The sequence below is a fragment of the Chiloscyllium plagiosum genome, unplaced genomic scaffold (genome assembly GCF_037043375.1).
Source record: "Chiloscyllium plagiosum isolate Xiang-an unplaced genomic scaffold, Cpla_swu_hap1 HiC_scaffold_12, whole genome shotgun sequence".
Lineage (NCBI taxonomy): Eukaryota > Metazoa > Chordata > Chondrichthyes > Orectolobiformes > Hemiscylliidae > Chiloscyllium > Chiloscyllium plagiosum.
In genome coordinates this window covers 53,125,618-53,141,308 of record NW_028270150.1, presented here as the reverse complement: position 1 = coordinate 53,141,308, position 15,691 = coordinate 53,125,618, and the positions used below count along the sequence as shown (strand labels likewise).

Below are 15,691 nucleotides of genomic sequence, written 5' to 3'. Positions count from 1 at the left end.
GACCACTGCCTAAACCTTGTAGAGACAAAGTCCTGCCTTCATTGTGTTATGTGACACTATCATCATGCTAAATGGGACAGACGTTGAAGGTATTTATCAATTCAAGACTGGGCATCCATGAGGCATTTTGGGCCATCAAAGCAGCAAAATTGTACCGCAATACAATCTGCAACTTCATGGGCACATATCCCCCACTCAACTATTACCATCAAGACAAGGAATCAATCCTGGTTCAGTGGTAGAGTGCAGGAAGGCAAGCCAGGAGCAGCACCAGGCATACCTAAAAATGAGATGTCAACCTTAATACAATGCAAATATACTGCATTATAGGAAGGATGGGCTTGCTCTGAAGGAGGTGCCGAGGAGACTCACCAAGATGTTGCCTGGGATGGAGCACTTTAGCCATGAAGAGGGGTTGGATAGACTTGGATTACTTTTTTTGGAGCAGTGAAAGTCGAGGGGGTATCTGGTAGAGGTGTATAATATTATGAGGAAAGAGTTAATAGAAACCAGAAAGGGAATGGGATCATGACTATCTCCAAATGCCTCTCTAACTCGTACACCATTCTTATTTGGAACTATATTGCCATCAATCATTGTCATTAGGTCAAAGTCCTGGAACTGCTCTCTTATAGCACGATGCGAGTATCTATACCACACAAATTGTGGTTATTCAAGAAGGCAGCTAACCACAAGGGAATCTAGTAAAGGACAATAAATGCTGGTCTTGCTAGCACTCTTTGCATTTCATGAATAATGAAGATCAAAGTACAGATAGAGGAAGCGACTCAGATCTGCAACAAGATTTACAGCACTTGAGTGGACTATACAGTCTGACTATAGAATCCTCTGTATTAAAAGTTTACCTGAATTTGGAACAGGAGGTTCAAAAACAGCAATGGTGTCATCACTCAGAAAATATGAAATCACAAATTTCCGTTCACTGTTGATTGGATCATCTGTAATCAGTCTGGCACTGAACCGGAGCACGTTGCTTTCCAATCCCTGTCTAAAAAAAGGAAATTCCCGATCAGACACTGAACGATTCATTATTGATGGTATTTTCTATAACATAAATTATGTTAGATATATAATACAATACACAAGTATTAGCATCAATAAGAATTAAGCAAAAAAAATGCTGGACCGTACATAAAAAAGAAAATTAGTAAAAGGAAACTGTAAAGGATAATTTTTTTTAAAAAAAGGATTGAAACATTTGTAATGAAGAGGGAAATCTATGGATGATGGAATACAACATAAATTTTAAAAACACCTTTGCTGCAGAGTGTGATAGTACAAATGGCAAAAGGAGAAGTGTATCAGTTCTGCAGAATAACTCTAGGTAAGAAAATACTTTGAAAAACTGGTGGAACACCAAGTAGAAAAGGCATTGGATCCTGCTAGCCTGCATCCTGGAACTCATTGGTGTCATAGCGGAATAACATGAAATGCAAAATTTTCTAAATATTTCGGGATATAGAAGTGGTGTAGGAATTAAACATTGTCTATGTAAATACCTCTCTTCAGAAAAAGACAAATCAGCTATCGATATACCACCAAACATAATGTCAGTTGTGAACAAGTTCTGGAAGACCATTACATAGGTTAAAACTAACATTCTCTGAAATAGACATATACTATTTGATGAGAGTCACAATAGGTTTGTCAAAAAGGGAAGTATTGTCTGATAACTTTAATAATTTTGAGGAAGTGAGAGAAGATATTAATTAAGAAAATGCAAAAATTAAGAATTTTTGAAAGTTGCTTGATAAGAAAATGAAACTGTTTTTGATAAAATTAAGGGACAGCACATCAAAGGAGATAGAAAGCTGGTTAATGAATACTAAAAAACAGACTAAGTTGGTGTTTCTGAGAGTAGATAAATATAAACAGATAGATATAGAAGCCTGCCTCATTGGCATAAAGTGGATATATAAGAGTGCAATATGGGGGTGTTTGGGCAAGGGGGCTGGTGGTGAAGGGCAGGCTGAATCTGGATCGTGTTTTTGGAAACTGTACTTTTCATATTGGTAAAGCTTACTCCATAATAATTCCATGTGTCTGCCTGAAACAGACTTACACAAATACAGGGCCTGATGACTATTTTGGATTTCCTTTGTAAATTTTGATTGTGCATAACATCAGCATGTGCTGGGCATCAACACGATGCCTGAAATTTGTCCAAATGTAGCACCTTAATTTTCACAATTAAGTTCATTTCCTAAACATTCTTACTTTTTTTATATACAACTCACATCAGTAATGAATATACAAGACCAGAAAGCAACTGCGGATGCATAAAGTCATTTAATTGGACAAATGCTTATTCCATTCACGTAGAAAACCCTGACAAACCTCCACCACTGCATAAGAAAAATTCAAATGATTCTGGATACTGACATAACTGAAACATAAATGGACCGTTGAAGTGTGCAATAAAATCCATAAAGAAGAACATTAAAAATAAGAAAAATGTGGGAGAAAATTTATTTGCATCAGGCTACTTTATTGATATCATTGAAGAACAGTTTGTGGGCTGTGCAAACAGTGCTCCATGTGCTTGCTGTAGAATTGCTTTGAATACATTTTTCTACCTTGATTTTTAAGATTTATATGATTATGTTGCCAGGGTTGGAACTATAGGGAGAAATTGAATAGGTTTGGGCTGTTTTCCTTGGAGCTTCAGAGGCTGAGGGGTGACCTTATAGAACATAGAACATAGAACAATCCAGCACAGAACAGGCCCTTCGGCCCACGATGTTGTGCCGAACATTTGTCCTAGCTTAAGCACCCATCCATGTACCTATCCAATTGCCACTTAAAGTTCGCCAATGATTCTGACTCTGCCACTCCCACAGGCAGCGCATTCCATGCCCCCACCACTCTCTGGGTAAAGAACCTACCCCTGACATCTCCCCTTATAGAGGTTATAGAGGTTTTAGAGGAATTATAGAGGTTTATAAAATCATGAGGGGAATGGATAGGGTAAATAGACAAGGTGAAAGTGAGGACTGCAGATGCTGGAGATTAGAGTCAAGATTAGAGTGGTGCTGGAAATGCACAGCAGGTGGGGCATCATCCGAAGAGCAGGAAAATCAACGTTTCGGGCAGGAGTCCTTCATCAGGAATGAAGGAATAAAGGAATAAATAGACAAGGTCTTTTCCCTGGTGTGGGGGAGTCCAGAACTAGAGGGCATAGGTTTAGGGTTAGAGGGGAAAGATATAAAAGAGAACTAAGGGGCAACTTTTTCAAGCAGAGGGTAATGCTTGTGTGGAATGGGCTGCCAGAGGAAGTGGTGGAGGCTGGTACAATTGCAACATTTAAATGGCATCTGGATAGGTATAAGAATAAAAAGGGTTTAGAGGGATATGCGCCAAGCGCTAACAGGTGGAACTACATTAGGTTGGGGTAACTTGTTTGGCATGGACGAGTTGAACCGAAGGGTCTGTTTCCGTGCTGTACATCTCTATGACTCTATGAGTTTAATCCATCATCCACAGGAACTCAATATTCTGAGATCTGCCACTATTTGTCTACTGTTCAATGACAGCAAATAAAATACATGTTTGCACAAGCATAAGTTAAAACTTCTCAATTTATTTCATAACAGAAATTAAAAGGATAGAAGCAACAAGCAGTAATTCGGTGTGAGCTCCAAATGATGAAAAAAAACATTTATTGTTCATAAAGTCATTCATTTAGGGGAGGTGATGACCTATTGGTATCATTGCTGGACTATTACTCCACAGACAAAAGTAAAGTTCTGGGGACCTGGGTTCAATAAAAATATGGAATGAAGAGTCTAATGATGACCATGAATCCACTGTTGATTGTTAGAAAAACCAATCTGATACATTTATGTCCTTTACAGAAGGAAACTGCCATCCTTACCTAGCCTGGCCTGCACATGAGTCCAGATCCACAGTAATGGTTGTTGACTCTTAACCTCCCTCTGGGCAATTAGCGATGGACAACAAATGCTGGCCTAGCCGGTGACGCCCTCATTCCATGAATGCATAACAAAGATTCTTCTGACAGACCAATGTACAAATGTCGTAGATCATGCAATTAGTTGTATAGCCTCTTATCTTACCTGTCCTTCTCCATGAATTTTATAATATTACGTTGTGGTGCTTTGGGTACCAGACCCAGGGTTGAATTGAATGAGTCCTCCTCTGATCCAAAGCCATTGTATGGAGGGATTTCTCTTTCAAATGTGGTGGTTGATTTTGACTTGTATTTAACTGGTGTGAAGTCCACTGTTAATTCATAAAACAAAAAAACAATTATTAGAAGTAAAATACTGCAAATGCTGAAAATCTGCAATTTTTCCAGTATTTTCTCTTTTCATTTCAGAAACCCTTGTCTGCCTGATTATTACAATCTGAAAAACAATGATGTAGTTCAGCTAATGATACTAAACATATAAAACCAATATTACGCATTCTTTCAGTAAAACAGATGGTTGAAATTTTATTTAAATTCATGGTATGGTTACTTAAAAAGTATATGGATGATTTATTGACGCTAAATTTTAATTTCCAACAAACTACAACAAACAATTGAGTCTATAGACAGTACATGAAAGGACAATTTCCTCCACATTCAGCTAAAGAATTCATATTGACTTTGAATGTGTCCATTTCTTATTCTTGTAACGTGTACTAATGGACATTACTGTCTTTCTACTGTATTTTTATTTTATCCACTCATGGGAGATGGGTATTGTTGATTGGCCAGCATTTATTATCCACTCTAGTTATCCTGGAAAAGTTGGTCATGAACTGCCTTCTTGAATTGCTGCATTGCATATGTTGCAAGCAGACGGTCAATACTATTAGCGAGGAATGCCAGAATTTTGACCCAGTGGCAGGGAAGGATTGGCAATATATTTTCCAATCAGGATAGTGAGGCGATTGGAGGGGTACTTGCATGTGGTGGTGTTCCAATGTATCTTCTGCCCTTTTCCTTCCAGGTGGAAGTGGCTGTGGGTTTGGAAGGTGCTGTCTAAGGATCTTTGGTGAATTTATGCAGTAGATAGTACACACTGGTGCTACTGAACTTTCATGGTGGAGAGAGTGGATATTTGTTGATATGATACTAACCAAGTGGACTGCTTTGTTCCGGATGGTGTCAAGCTTCTTGAGTGTTGTTGGAGATGCACTCCTCCAGGCAACTGTGGAGTATTCCATCACACTCCTGCCTTGTACCTTGTAAATGGTTTTGGGAAGTCATAAGGTGAGTTACTCACTGCAGTACCCCTAGCCTCTGACCTGATTTTGTAGCCACTGCATTTATATAGTGAGTGAGGCTGAGTTTCTGGTCAGTGGGAACCCCCCTGGGTGTTGGTAGTGGGGAATTCAGTGATGGTAATGCCATTGATAATGAAGGGGTGGAGGTCTGATTGTCTGTTCTTGGAGATGACCATTGGCAGGTATTTGTGTGGGGTGAATGTTACTTGCCACTTTTCAGCCCAAGCCTGGATATTGTCCAGATCTTGTTGCTTTTGAGCATGGACTGCATCAGTGTCTGACCAAAGTAACCAAAACAAAAATGCTGAGTTTTACAATCCAATATGTTTAAAACCATATTTAGCCCCAAATCCCCTGGATTCTGCATAATGGTTGGCTGTGCGATCTGGTATTGATCCCAGCAGTGTTTATGGAATCAGTAGGAGGAAATTCCACTTGAACACATGCATCTTTCAAACTGCTGAAAACTCCTGTATCTACTTGTGTAGGGGCAAGAAGAGGATTAGGAAAATTAATAGAGTGAAGTGAAAAAAGGGTTGTCTATTTGCTTTTCCTGCTCAATGATCGAATTTCCATAGCCCTTGTATGGGTGCATTCTTCAGAATATTGAGAACACCAGTATCTATTTACATAGGAAGAAGACATTAAGGAAGAGTGATCAACTGAGATGACAAAAATGTTGTCTATTTGTCCTTTCAAATGCACATAGAGTCTTATTAGACTCAATCAAGAGAAATCAATATGTCAATATTAAAAAATACTTTTAAAACATTCTTAGCTCTTTGGAAGTCCAGACTGATTGCCTGGCCTACATTTCATCAGTGTGATCCATAGGAACATAGAAAATCCAGTAGGCTATTCAGCCCATCAAGCCTGCTCCACCATTCTCAATAATGGCTAATCATCTTCTCAATGCCATTATCCCATACTATCTCCATATCTCTAATGTTATTAGTCTCCAGAAATCTATTGACTTCTGTTATGAACATGCTCAATGATTGGGTTTACGTAGCCCTATAGGATAGAGAATTCCAAAGATTCAACATTGCTGAGTGAAGAAATTCTTTCTTGTCTCAGTCTTAAATGGCCTACATCTGATCTTGAGATTACGACCCTCCTTGTATAAGCACCAATGAGGGGAAACATCCAATCTGTATCTACCTGATGTCAGACAAGGGGAAAGGGAGGTAAATTTAAATTATGATTGTCTTCCTATTCTTAAGCTTAAGGCAGTAAGATATCGTCTCAGTGGGCTGAGAAGTGTTCCCCAAATGTTTTTTGGAGTTTTTAATCTTAGAAATAAATCCATAGGAAAATCCCTTAAGGAGATATCAAAGATAGGATTTCTTTAATAAAACATTCAAAATACCACAGGATTTCTTTGCTACTTCGTTCACACACACACATGTTCACAAATGGAAGAACAACAGTTACAACTAATACATTTCTTTAAAAATCAGAGGTGTTGGTATTATTTATTTGAATCTAGTGAGCCAATGTCCAATTAGGAGTTTGTCATGTGGTGATCTTTCAGCAGTTCTCCTCCTCAGAGCAGAAATGCAGATGGATTGCATCAACGGTACAGTAATATTCCTTGTATTGAGAGAATTAGTCCAGTTTAGTGGGTCAAGTCCAAAACTCTTTCTACAGAGTAAACGTCTGAGAGGGGAAGAGAGATGGAGAGCAGGCATTCTGGTTGTTCAAGCTTGGAACTGCTCTTTTCAGAATGTTAAAACAACAATCAAGTGATAAGCTATAAATTATATTCTTTAACAATCCAACAAATGCAGGTGTGTCATGTGATCCCATCATTTCTGCTCAGCTATGTATACAGAAACAATGTACTTTGATTGCCCTTACCAATATGGCCATTTTAAGGTGAAGGCACCACCAATGCATCCATTATCTCTGGAGGTACTTTCTTCAACACTCTGGGATGAAGTTAATCTATAGAATTTCCTTAAATGTTAGTCATTGCCTGTGGACTGTCAAATCTTTTTTGTGTACTTTTCCAATCCAACCTGGTCAACTCACCTCGTAGTTTCTTTATGCATACCTAGCTTCAGAATGACCTATTTCACATTAAAATGTCAAGTAAAATTTGATCATATCATGAGCACAATTTCTCAAAGGCTCGTTTACAGCAAAGTTATTAATTAGCTCTTTCTTATTACATCGCACCAAATTCAAAATAGCACAAGCCTTAGCTGGATCCTCAACACACAGTTCCAGAACCCATCTCATACACACTAGTGGAGTTCATCTCAGCATTAATGTTGACTTGTTTAACCAAATCTGTATGCAAATTGAAGTTTTCCTTTATTACTGGATCACCCACATTAGATGAATCAGATTTCCTGGTTTGTAAGGTGGCCAACATTAATTCGACAACTTGGTGTTCAATAAACAATTCCCAACAACGCTTACTGTCCCTTTCTGTTTCTTAGTTTTACCCAAACTGACTCTGTACCATAATCCTTTAACTGAAGATTCTTTTCTTTCTAATGCATTGATGTCATCTCTTATTTAACTGCAACCACATTCCTTCCTTCCCACCCCCCACCCCCTTACTATTTGTCTATCCCTCCCAAATGTAATATACCCTTGGCTGTTCAGTTCCTAATCTCAGTAACCCTGGTGGCAATTAAATCATATCCATTTAACTCAATTCATTCATTCAAAGTCAACCTTTTTGCAAATACTACATCCAACCGTTAATTCAATCATTTTAACATTATTCTCCACTTTGATCCTATTTGACGCTTGTCATAGCTTCATGTGTCTTTGACATTTGCTGATTTCTTTTCAATTCCTTTTTCTTGTTTTGTTCCTCGTGAATCCAAGCTCCTTCTTAGTATTCTAAACCCTTGCCAATCTAGTTTAAAACCTTCCCAACTGCACTAGCAAATCTCCTTGTGGATATATTAGTTCTAATCCGACCAAGTTGTAAACGTCCTTCCTGTACAAGCTCTAACTGCCTCAGAACAAGTCCCACTACCTCAGAAATCTTATGTCCTCTCTCCTACACCAGTTATCCAGCTATGTTCTCAATCACTTAATTCTTCAGTTTCTCCACTCATAATCACATGAGATGAGGAGTAATCCTGAGATAAATGGGGAAAGGCTTTAGAAATTTGAAGTACAAAGGACTTAGGATCCTTTGTTCAGAATTCTCTTAAGGTTAACATGCAGGTTTAGTTATCGGTTGGAGAAGATTTTCAAACAGTAGGAGAGACTAGTTGTCAAGGACACAATTTCAGAGCGAAGGCACAACCCTTTATAACTGAGATGAGGAGAAATTTCTTCAGCCTGAGGATGGCGAATCTGTGGAGCTCATTAGTACAGAAGGCTATGGAGGCCAAGTCATTGAGTGTATTTCAAATGGAGACAGATAGGTTCTTGATTAATAAGGGGATCAGATATTACAGCAGAAGGCAGGAGAATGGAGTTGAGAAACACATCAGACATGATCGAGTGACAGAGGAGACTCAATGGGCCACATGGCCTACTTCGGCTCCTATATCTTATGGTTTTAAAACTACTTTGGGGATCCTCCTTTTCTGTCTGCTTCCAGCTCCCTGAAGTCTGTTTTCAGGACAGCATCCCCTTCCTATCTAAGTTATTCTTACCAACTCATTCCACAAATTGTTGGAATTGTTGAACCAGGAGATATCAACAATATTCTGTGACATGCACGATCTTGGCAGCATGGAGGCAACACTCCACAGTGGAGTCATGTTTATAATTGTAGAAATGCCTATCTGCTCCCCAAACTAAAGAATCCTCTATCATTACTGTTATTGCATTTTTCTTCTCCTTCTGTACAGATGACTAACTCAACGACCGTTGACTTGGATCTGACTGCACTCAGAGGCGCCATCACCATCATCAATACCAAAATCGAAAACTGATTTGCGAGCAATATTTTTTCAGGGGATCTCTGTTTTAGCTGCCTTTTTTCTCTTGAACTGTTTGGTGGTCACCCATCATTCTTTTCTGCCTCCACCTCCCTAAGCACACTATCCACATAGTCTTCTGCCTCGTGGAGACACAACATTGACCCCTTCAAACACACCACTTAAATTCTGAAGTGCGAGAGCTCAAGCTTGTGAGGATGGTGACACTTTCTGCCGTTGTGCTCATCTCAGCTACATGATCCATCTATGACTTCCGACATTTTATGGGCCATAGCCAAACTGCCCTGCTATATTTTGACTGTACTAACTGTCTATTACAAGTAGAATAGCTTACCAGTTATTGTGCAACAGTTCCTTTCACAGAACTAGAGTAAGAGTCAAATCTTGAAATAATAAGGAAAGAAAAACACACAAGTACCTTTGCCCTGCTTTACTTAACTTACCAATAACCGAACACATTTTGCATAAAATCTGCATTCCATCTGCAAGCTGCAAGGATATCTCTGTATTTATCCTCTTTGTAACTGTAGTGAAAGAATTAATCTGTACCAACTTGCTTAACTAAATAATCAGCTGATACAGAGGCAATGACCTGGTGGTATTCTTGCCAGATAGTTAATAGTCTGGGGATCCAGATTCAAATCCTGCCACGGTAGAATTTGAAATCAAAAGAAGTCTGGAATTAAGAGTCTAATGACCATGTGTTGACTGTTGGACAGAAACCCATCTGGTTCACTAATGTCCTTTAGGGATGGAAAGTGCCATCCTTACCTGGCCTACATGTGACTCCAGACACACGGCAATGTAGTTAATTGTTAGCTACATTGAGTTTTTAGGAAACAGAAAGTTATTTTAATCAACTGATTTTATTATACTATGATGCATATCCAGGTCAGGTGGTATTTGAACATGGATATTCTAGCCTGGCAATAGCAACATAATGCCAAAAGACCTTCATTTATACAGTCCAAGAACTAGACTGAATTGGGTTTACCTGAATAATCAGCTGTGCTCTATCAGACATTGATTACTCTGGGTAAGGCTGGGCAAATGGTTAGGTACTAGCTACAGACCCCACTTTTTGAAATATATTGACATATATTTCAAAATGTCACTACTCACCATACTCACTCCTAATTACACCTTGATTCTTCCCCTTAACTGTCATTTGTCTATTAATGGAAAGATATAAGTCCTAACAATTATATAGGTCCCCAAATCCATAGCAATCCCAACTTTCCAACCAACCCCTCCAAAACACGTACCTCTACTCACAGAGAATGGTCTTTAGTAGTATCCATGACTACCTATGCCACGACCCATCATCTTCTATAGCTCATGTCAGTTTAGTAGCAACTAATGAACCCCATTCATTTCCATGATCACACCAACTTTGAATCAACTCTTGTCAAACTATGTTCCCACGTATCCCATAGATGCTGATTTATGGCAATTCATACCAATCCAATCCCTGCCTACTACTCCCTGAACTTACACATTCCATGCCAACTTATGCAGTATCCAGACCATATACAGATCCAAGGAGCCATACTGGGATTAAGTAAAGTAGATTACTGCAGATTATATATGGACAAAAGTCCCATTCATGAAAGACCATTTTCAATGCAGTATAAACATGTCAAGTTGGGGGTCAGTTAGCTCAGTTGGGTGGATGCCTGATCTGTGATGCCGTGTGATACCAATAGCCTGAGTTCAATTTTCACACTAACTGAGGTTACCAAGAAGGACTCACCTTCTCAAGTTCTCTCCATTCCTGAGGTATGGTGACCCTCACATTTAAACCAGCAACAGCTGTCTCTCTCTCTCTCTCCCATCAGGGTGCAGCAATATGGTCTGGTAAGACTGTGGCAACATTTAAATGTGTCATTTGTATTCACAACCTCATATAAAATATCCTTTGAGAATCTCTTGAAGTTGTCAATAAAACTGTGAACTTAGAGCCCTTACTGTGAGAATGAAAAGTTGTGGAAAGCAATCAAGCAATAATAACCGTAATATTTATAGTAATATCAGCTGACATCTGTTGAACCTGCCAGAACACATTCTTTTAACTCTCATAAATACAGGAAAACAGTATTTTTTATTTTAAAAATAGGGGATTTAAATAACTTGACATTGCAACAGTTTTGTATAACTCGTCTGCCCTTCAAAGCCATCTCCACTACAAAGTTGCAGAACATACACTGGGTTTGAGACCATTCCTGGAGCAAAGATCTGGTCTACTTGTCTCAAGCACTGATACTATACCACCCAGCTAATTCATAATTTTCATCTGTGTGCTTTATGCAACACCGCATTTTCCTTACTGTTTAAAATGTATCTGCTAAAAATGGGAGCAAGACCTGCAAATCTGGGAACCATCTGTCATTATTAAAGGTCACTCTGCAAAAATCAGGCCAGCATTTCAGGTCTGTTAAGTTTCCTATTCCTTTGCATTTCCTATTCTTTCAGATTTCTACCATCTATAGTATTTTGCTTCTGTGTCACAATAACTACTGATCTATACTTTATCGTACTGTCTCTGGCCACTCAAAGCACTTAAGGAGCTTTCTGTGGTGTCAGCAAAAGCCTTGGCTGTATAATTAATCGTGCCTGCCAACCCACCTGTTACAGCTTGTCCCAACACTACAGTTATTGTTCAACATGGAGTGCCACTGTTGGAAAGTGAGCTCCCCTATTGGGTAGCTTTCAAAGATTTTATTGACATGAGCCTGATACAAAAGATATCAGGTGTACAGAAGCCTTATTGGAGTCATAATCTTGAACTTGCAGATTTATGACAATAGAAAAACTTCAAATATTGAAATCAGTAGGCAAAACAGACATTACCAGAAGAAACATTTAGCGTTAGTGAAAAGTAGGAATCAGTCAATGTTTCAAGGTTCTGATGGACTAGTAGGACACACTGGGCAGCACGGTGGCACAGTGGTTAGCACTGCTGCCTCAAAGCGCCAGAGACCCCGGTTGAATTCCCGACTCAGGCGACTGACTGTGTGGAGTTTGCACATTCTCCCCGTGTCTGCGTGGGTTTCCTCCGGGTGCTCCGGTTTCCTCCCACAGTCCAAAGATGTGCAGGCCAGGTGAATTGGCCATGCTAAATTGCCCATAGTGTTAGGTAAGGGGTAAATGTAGGGGTATGGGTGGTTTGCGCTTCGGCGGGTCGGTGTGGACTTGTTGGGCCGAAGGGCCTGTTTCCACACTGTAAAGTAATCTAATCTAATCTAAACTAATCTACCAGTGCTAGTCCTTGCACTCTCACAGCAAACGTTCAGAAAAGTGACCCTCTGTGGAACAATCCTGGAGATTATTTAAATAAAGCAAACTATTCAGGAAGTGTCATACAAACATTGGCCAAGTGGAGATTTGAATGCAGAAACTGTCAGAAAAAAAGCTCTCCTGGGAAAATTCACTGACTCTGATTAAACTGATGATTTGATTTCATTTATTGCTGTTACATGTACCTAGGCCCAGTGAAAAGTTTAGTTTGTGAACAGTACAGGCAGATCATAACAAACAAGGACATACAGATCATAGGGTGCTTAGATACAGCAAGGTTATAACTGCACAGGAGATGCACAAAAGCAAGGTCAGTATTAGATTTGAAATTAGAGAAGTCTAGTGCCAGCAGGGAAGAAGCTGTTCTTGAACCTGTTGGTGTGTATGTTCAAGTTTTTGCATCTTCTGCCTGACGGAAGAAGTAGGAAGAGATATTACCAGGGTGGGTGGGAGTCTTTGATGATGCTGGCAACCTTTCTACAGCAATGAGAGATGTAGATGCAGTCCATAGATGGGTGGTTGGCTTCCATGATGGTCTGCGCTGTGCACACAACTTTCTGTAGTCTCTTACGGTCCTGGGCAGAGCAGCTGCCGTACCAGGCTGTTATGTATTCAGATAGAATGCTTTCTATGGTGCATCTGTAGACGTTTGTGAGGGTCCTTATTTTCCTGAGCTACCTGAGGAAGCAGAGGCGTTGTTATGCCTTCTTGACTATCCCATCTATGTGGGAGGTCCAGATTGTTGCTTATCATCACTCATAGGAAATTGACACTCGCGACTCTTTCCACCTCAGCTTCCTTGATGTAGATAGGGGTGTGTCCTCCTCCTTTCTTCCTAAAGTCAATGAGTTATTTTGTTTTGCAGACATTGAGAGATTGTAATCATTGCACCACAATACCAAACACTCTATCTCCTTCCTGTATCGTGATTCATCATTGTTTGATACCCAGCCTACAACTGTGGTGTCATCAGCAAACTTGCAGATGGCATTCATATGAAATTTGGCTACATGGTCGCATGTGTACAGGGAGTACAGTAGAGAGCTGAGTACACATCCTTGCAGGGCACCGGTGGTGAGGATTATTGTGGAGAAGATGCTGTTATCTATCTTCACTGATTGTGGTCTTTGGGTCAGGAAGGTGAGGATCATATTGCAGAGGGTGGAGCCGAGACCCAGGTCTCAGAGTTTTGAGATTAGTTTTGTAGAGATTGTAGTGTTCAAAGCGAAGCTGTAGTCAGTGAGTTGGAGCCTGACAAGGGTGTCCTTGTTATGCAGTTGAGTGTAGAGCTAGGGAAATAGCATCTGCTGTGGACCTGTTTGCTAGTAGCCAAACTGCAGGGGATCAAGGCAGGCTGGGAGGCTCGGTTGAGTGGCCCATGACAAACCTCTCGAAGCACTTCATGATTATGGAGATCAGAGTCACCTATCAGTAGTCACTGAGGTACGTTGTGTGCGTTTCCTTTGGCACTTGAATGATGGTGGTTTTCTTGAAGCAGGTGGAGACTTCAGATTTTAGCAAGGAGAGATAAAAGATGGCAGCGAACACTTCCACCAGCTAGTCTGCACAGGATCTGCACAGCCAGGGATACATCTGGGGCAGTCGTTTTCCTCAGGTTTACTCTCAGGGAGGCTGTAGTGACAGAGGGAACAGGTGCATCCAGGGCTATCGGGGCAGGTGACACCACACCACTGGCATGCTGCTTGAGCTGAGCATAAAAGGCATTGAGCACATCAGAGAGGGATGTGTTTTTGTCCGTTATCTTGCTCTGCTTCATTTTGTATCCCGTTATGTTGTGTAGACCTTACCACAGGCAGAGGGTGTTCATGCTCGTCTAGGTTGTTCGCTGAATTCTTGAATATGGTCAAGTCCACTGATTCCACGCAGAAGAGCTCAGACTAGCACTATACTACTTCCTGTGAAGGGTCCTTTCTATTCAACTTCAGCTTGTAAGCTTGGAGGAGGATCACAGCATTGTGAACTGATGTTCCAAAGTGTGAATGGGGTATGGAAAGGTAGCTGTTTTTGGTAGTTGTGTAGCAGTGGTCAAGGATATTCAGTCCTCTGGTTGGGGAGGAGATGTGTTGGTGGTATTTTGGTACTTGAGGCCGGCTTGGTTAAAGTCGCCAGCCACAATGAATAAGGCCTCAGGGAAGTTTGTCTCCAGAGCATTTGTGACAGTGTAAGTTTCATCCAGAGCATCCTTGACTTCTGCTTGGGATGGTAATGTAGACTGCTGTAAGGATGGCAAAAGTGAACCTGCATTAGCAGGTGGTAGGGTCAGCATTTCACATTACCCATAAAAGTAAATTCCTTTCAACCTTATCCTAAATGTTATTCTAATATGTGAGAATCTTATTAGTAGAATTTCAAATTACTGACTTCCACATTAATTGTAATGTACACATTTTGTAGAAAAGAGAGCTCCTTTACCCTGAACCTTTAAATAAAATATGTGGTATGAGATCAGTCACATATTATACAGGCTACCTATGGAGTTTAGGCAAAAGTGAGGACTGCAGATGCTGGAAACCAGAGTTTAGATCAGAGTGGTGCTGGAAAAGCACAGCAGATCAGGCAGCATCCGAGGAGCAGGAAAATCGACGTTTCGGGCAAAAGCCCTTCATCAGGAATCTCAGTGAGTCTCTCTCTCACTGCAACCCCAAGGTCATCTCCTCTCCCTACGAAGTTTGCAGAGGATACAAAAATAGGTGGGAAGGCACAGAGGAGTTTAGGGTTCTTGTGCAAAAATCACTAAAAGCTAGCAAACAGGTTCAGCATGTAATAGGGAAACCAAATGGAATGTTCATCTTTAGTTCAAAGGGACTGGAATATAAAAATTGGGAAATCTTGCTAAAACTATTCAAAGCACTAGCTGACCACAGCTGGAATACTGTGAGCAGTTTTGGTCCCCTTGTCTAAGGAAAGATACACTGTCATTGAGAATAGAGTGCTGATTGGTGACTTGTCAGACTTCACTTGCCAACAGTTTAAATGTTGTTTTTCCCCTTAAATTGGTATTCTTACAAATTGTCCTGATGAATGCAAGTCTAAAAGCTTTGATGAAATGCATCTTTTTTTCCACCAATAATGTATTTTGTTGCACCAATTACGTTGACAAAAATAGCATAAGAATCTGAAGACTCAAAGAGTCTTTCTTGACTATTTTAAGTGATTTCATTTCATGTAATTTGTTCAAAAAATACAAGGCTACTCATCAA

General features: G+C 40.1%; 1 protein-coding gene across 1 annotated transcript in view; it reads right to left on the bottom strand.

Moving 5' to 3' along the window:
• Positions 1–15,691, bottom strand: part of efhc2 (EF-hand domain (C-terminal) containing 2) — a 121,128-nt gene that overhangs the window by 32,088 nt on the left and 73,349 nt on the right. Inside the window, exons 8-9 of the mRNA XM_043700858.2 lie at positions 4,098–4,263; positions 867–1,009 (exon numbers count right to left, since the gene is read on the bottom strand). Coding sequence (XP_043556793.2) covers positions 867–1,009; positions 4,098–4,263 — 309 coding nt within the window. The remainder of the gene's footprint in view (positions 1–866; positions 1,010–4,097; positions 4,264–15,691) is intronic.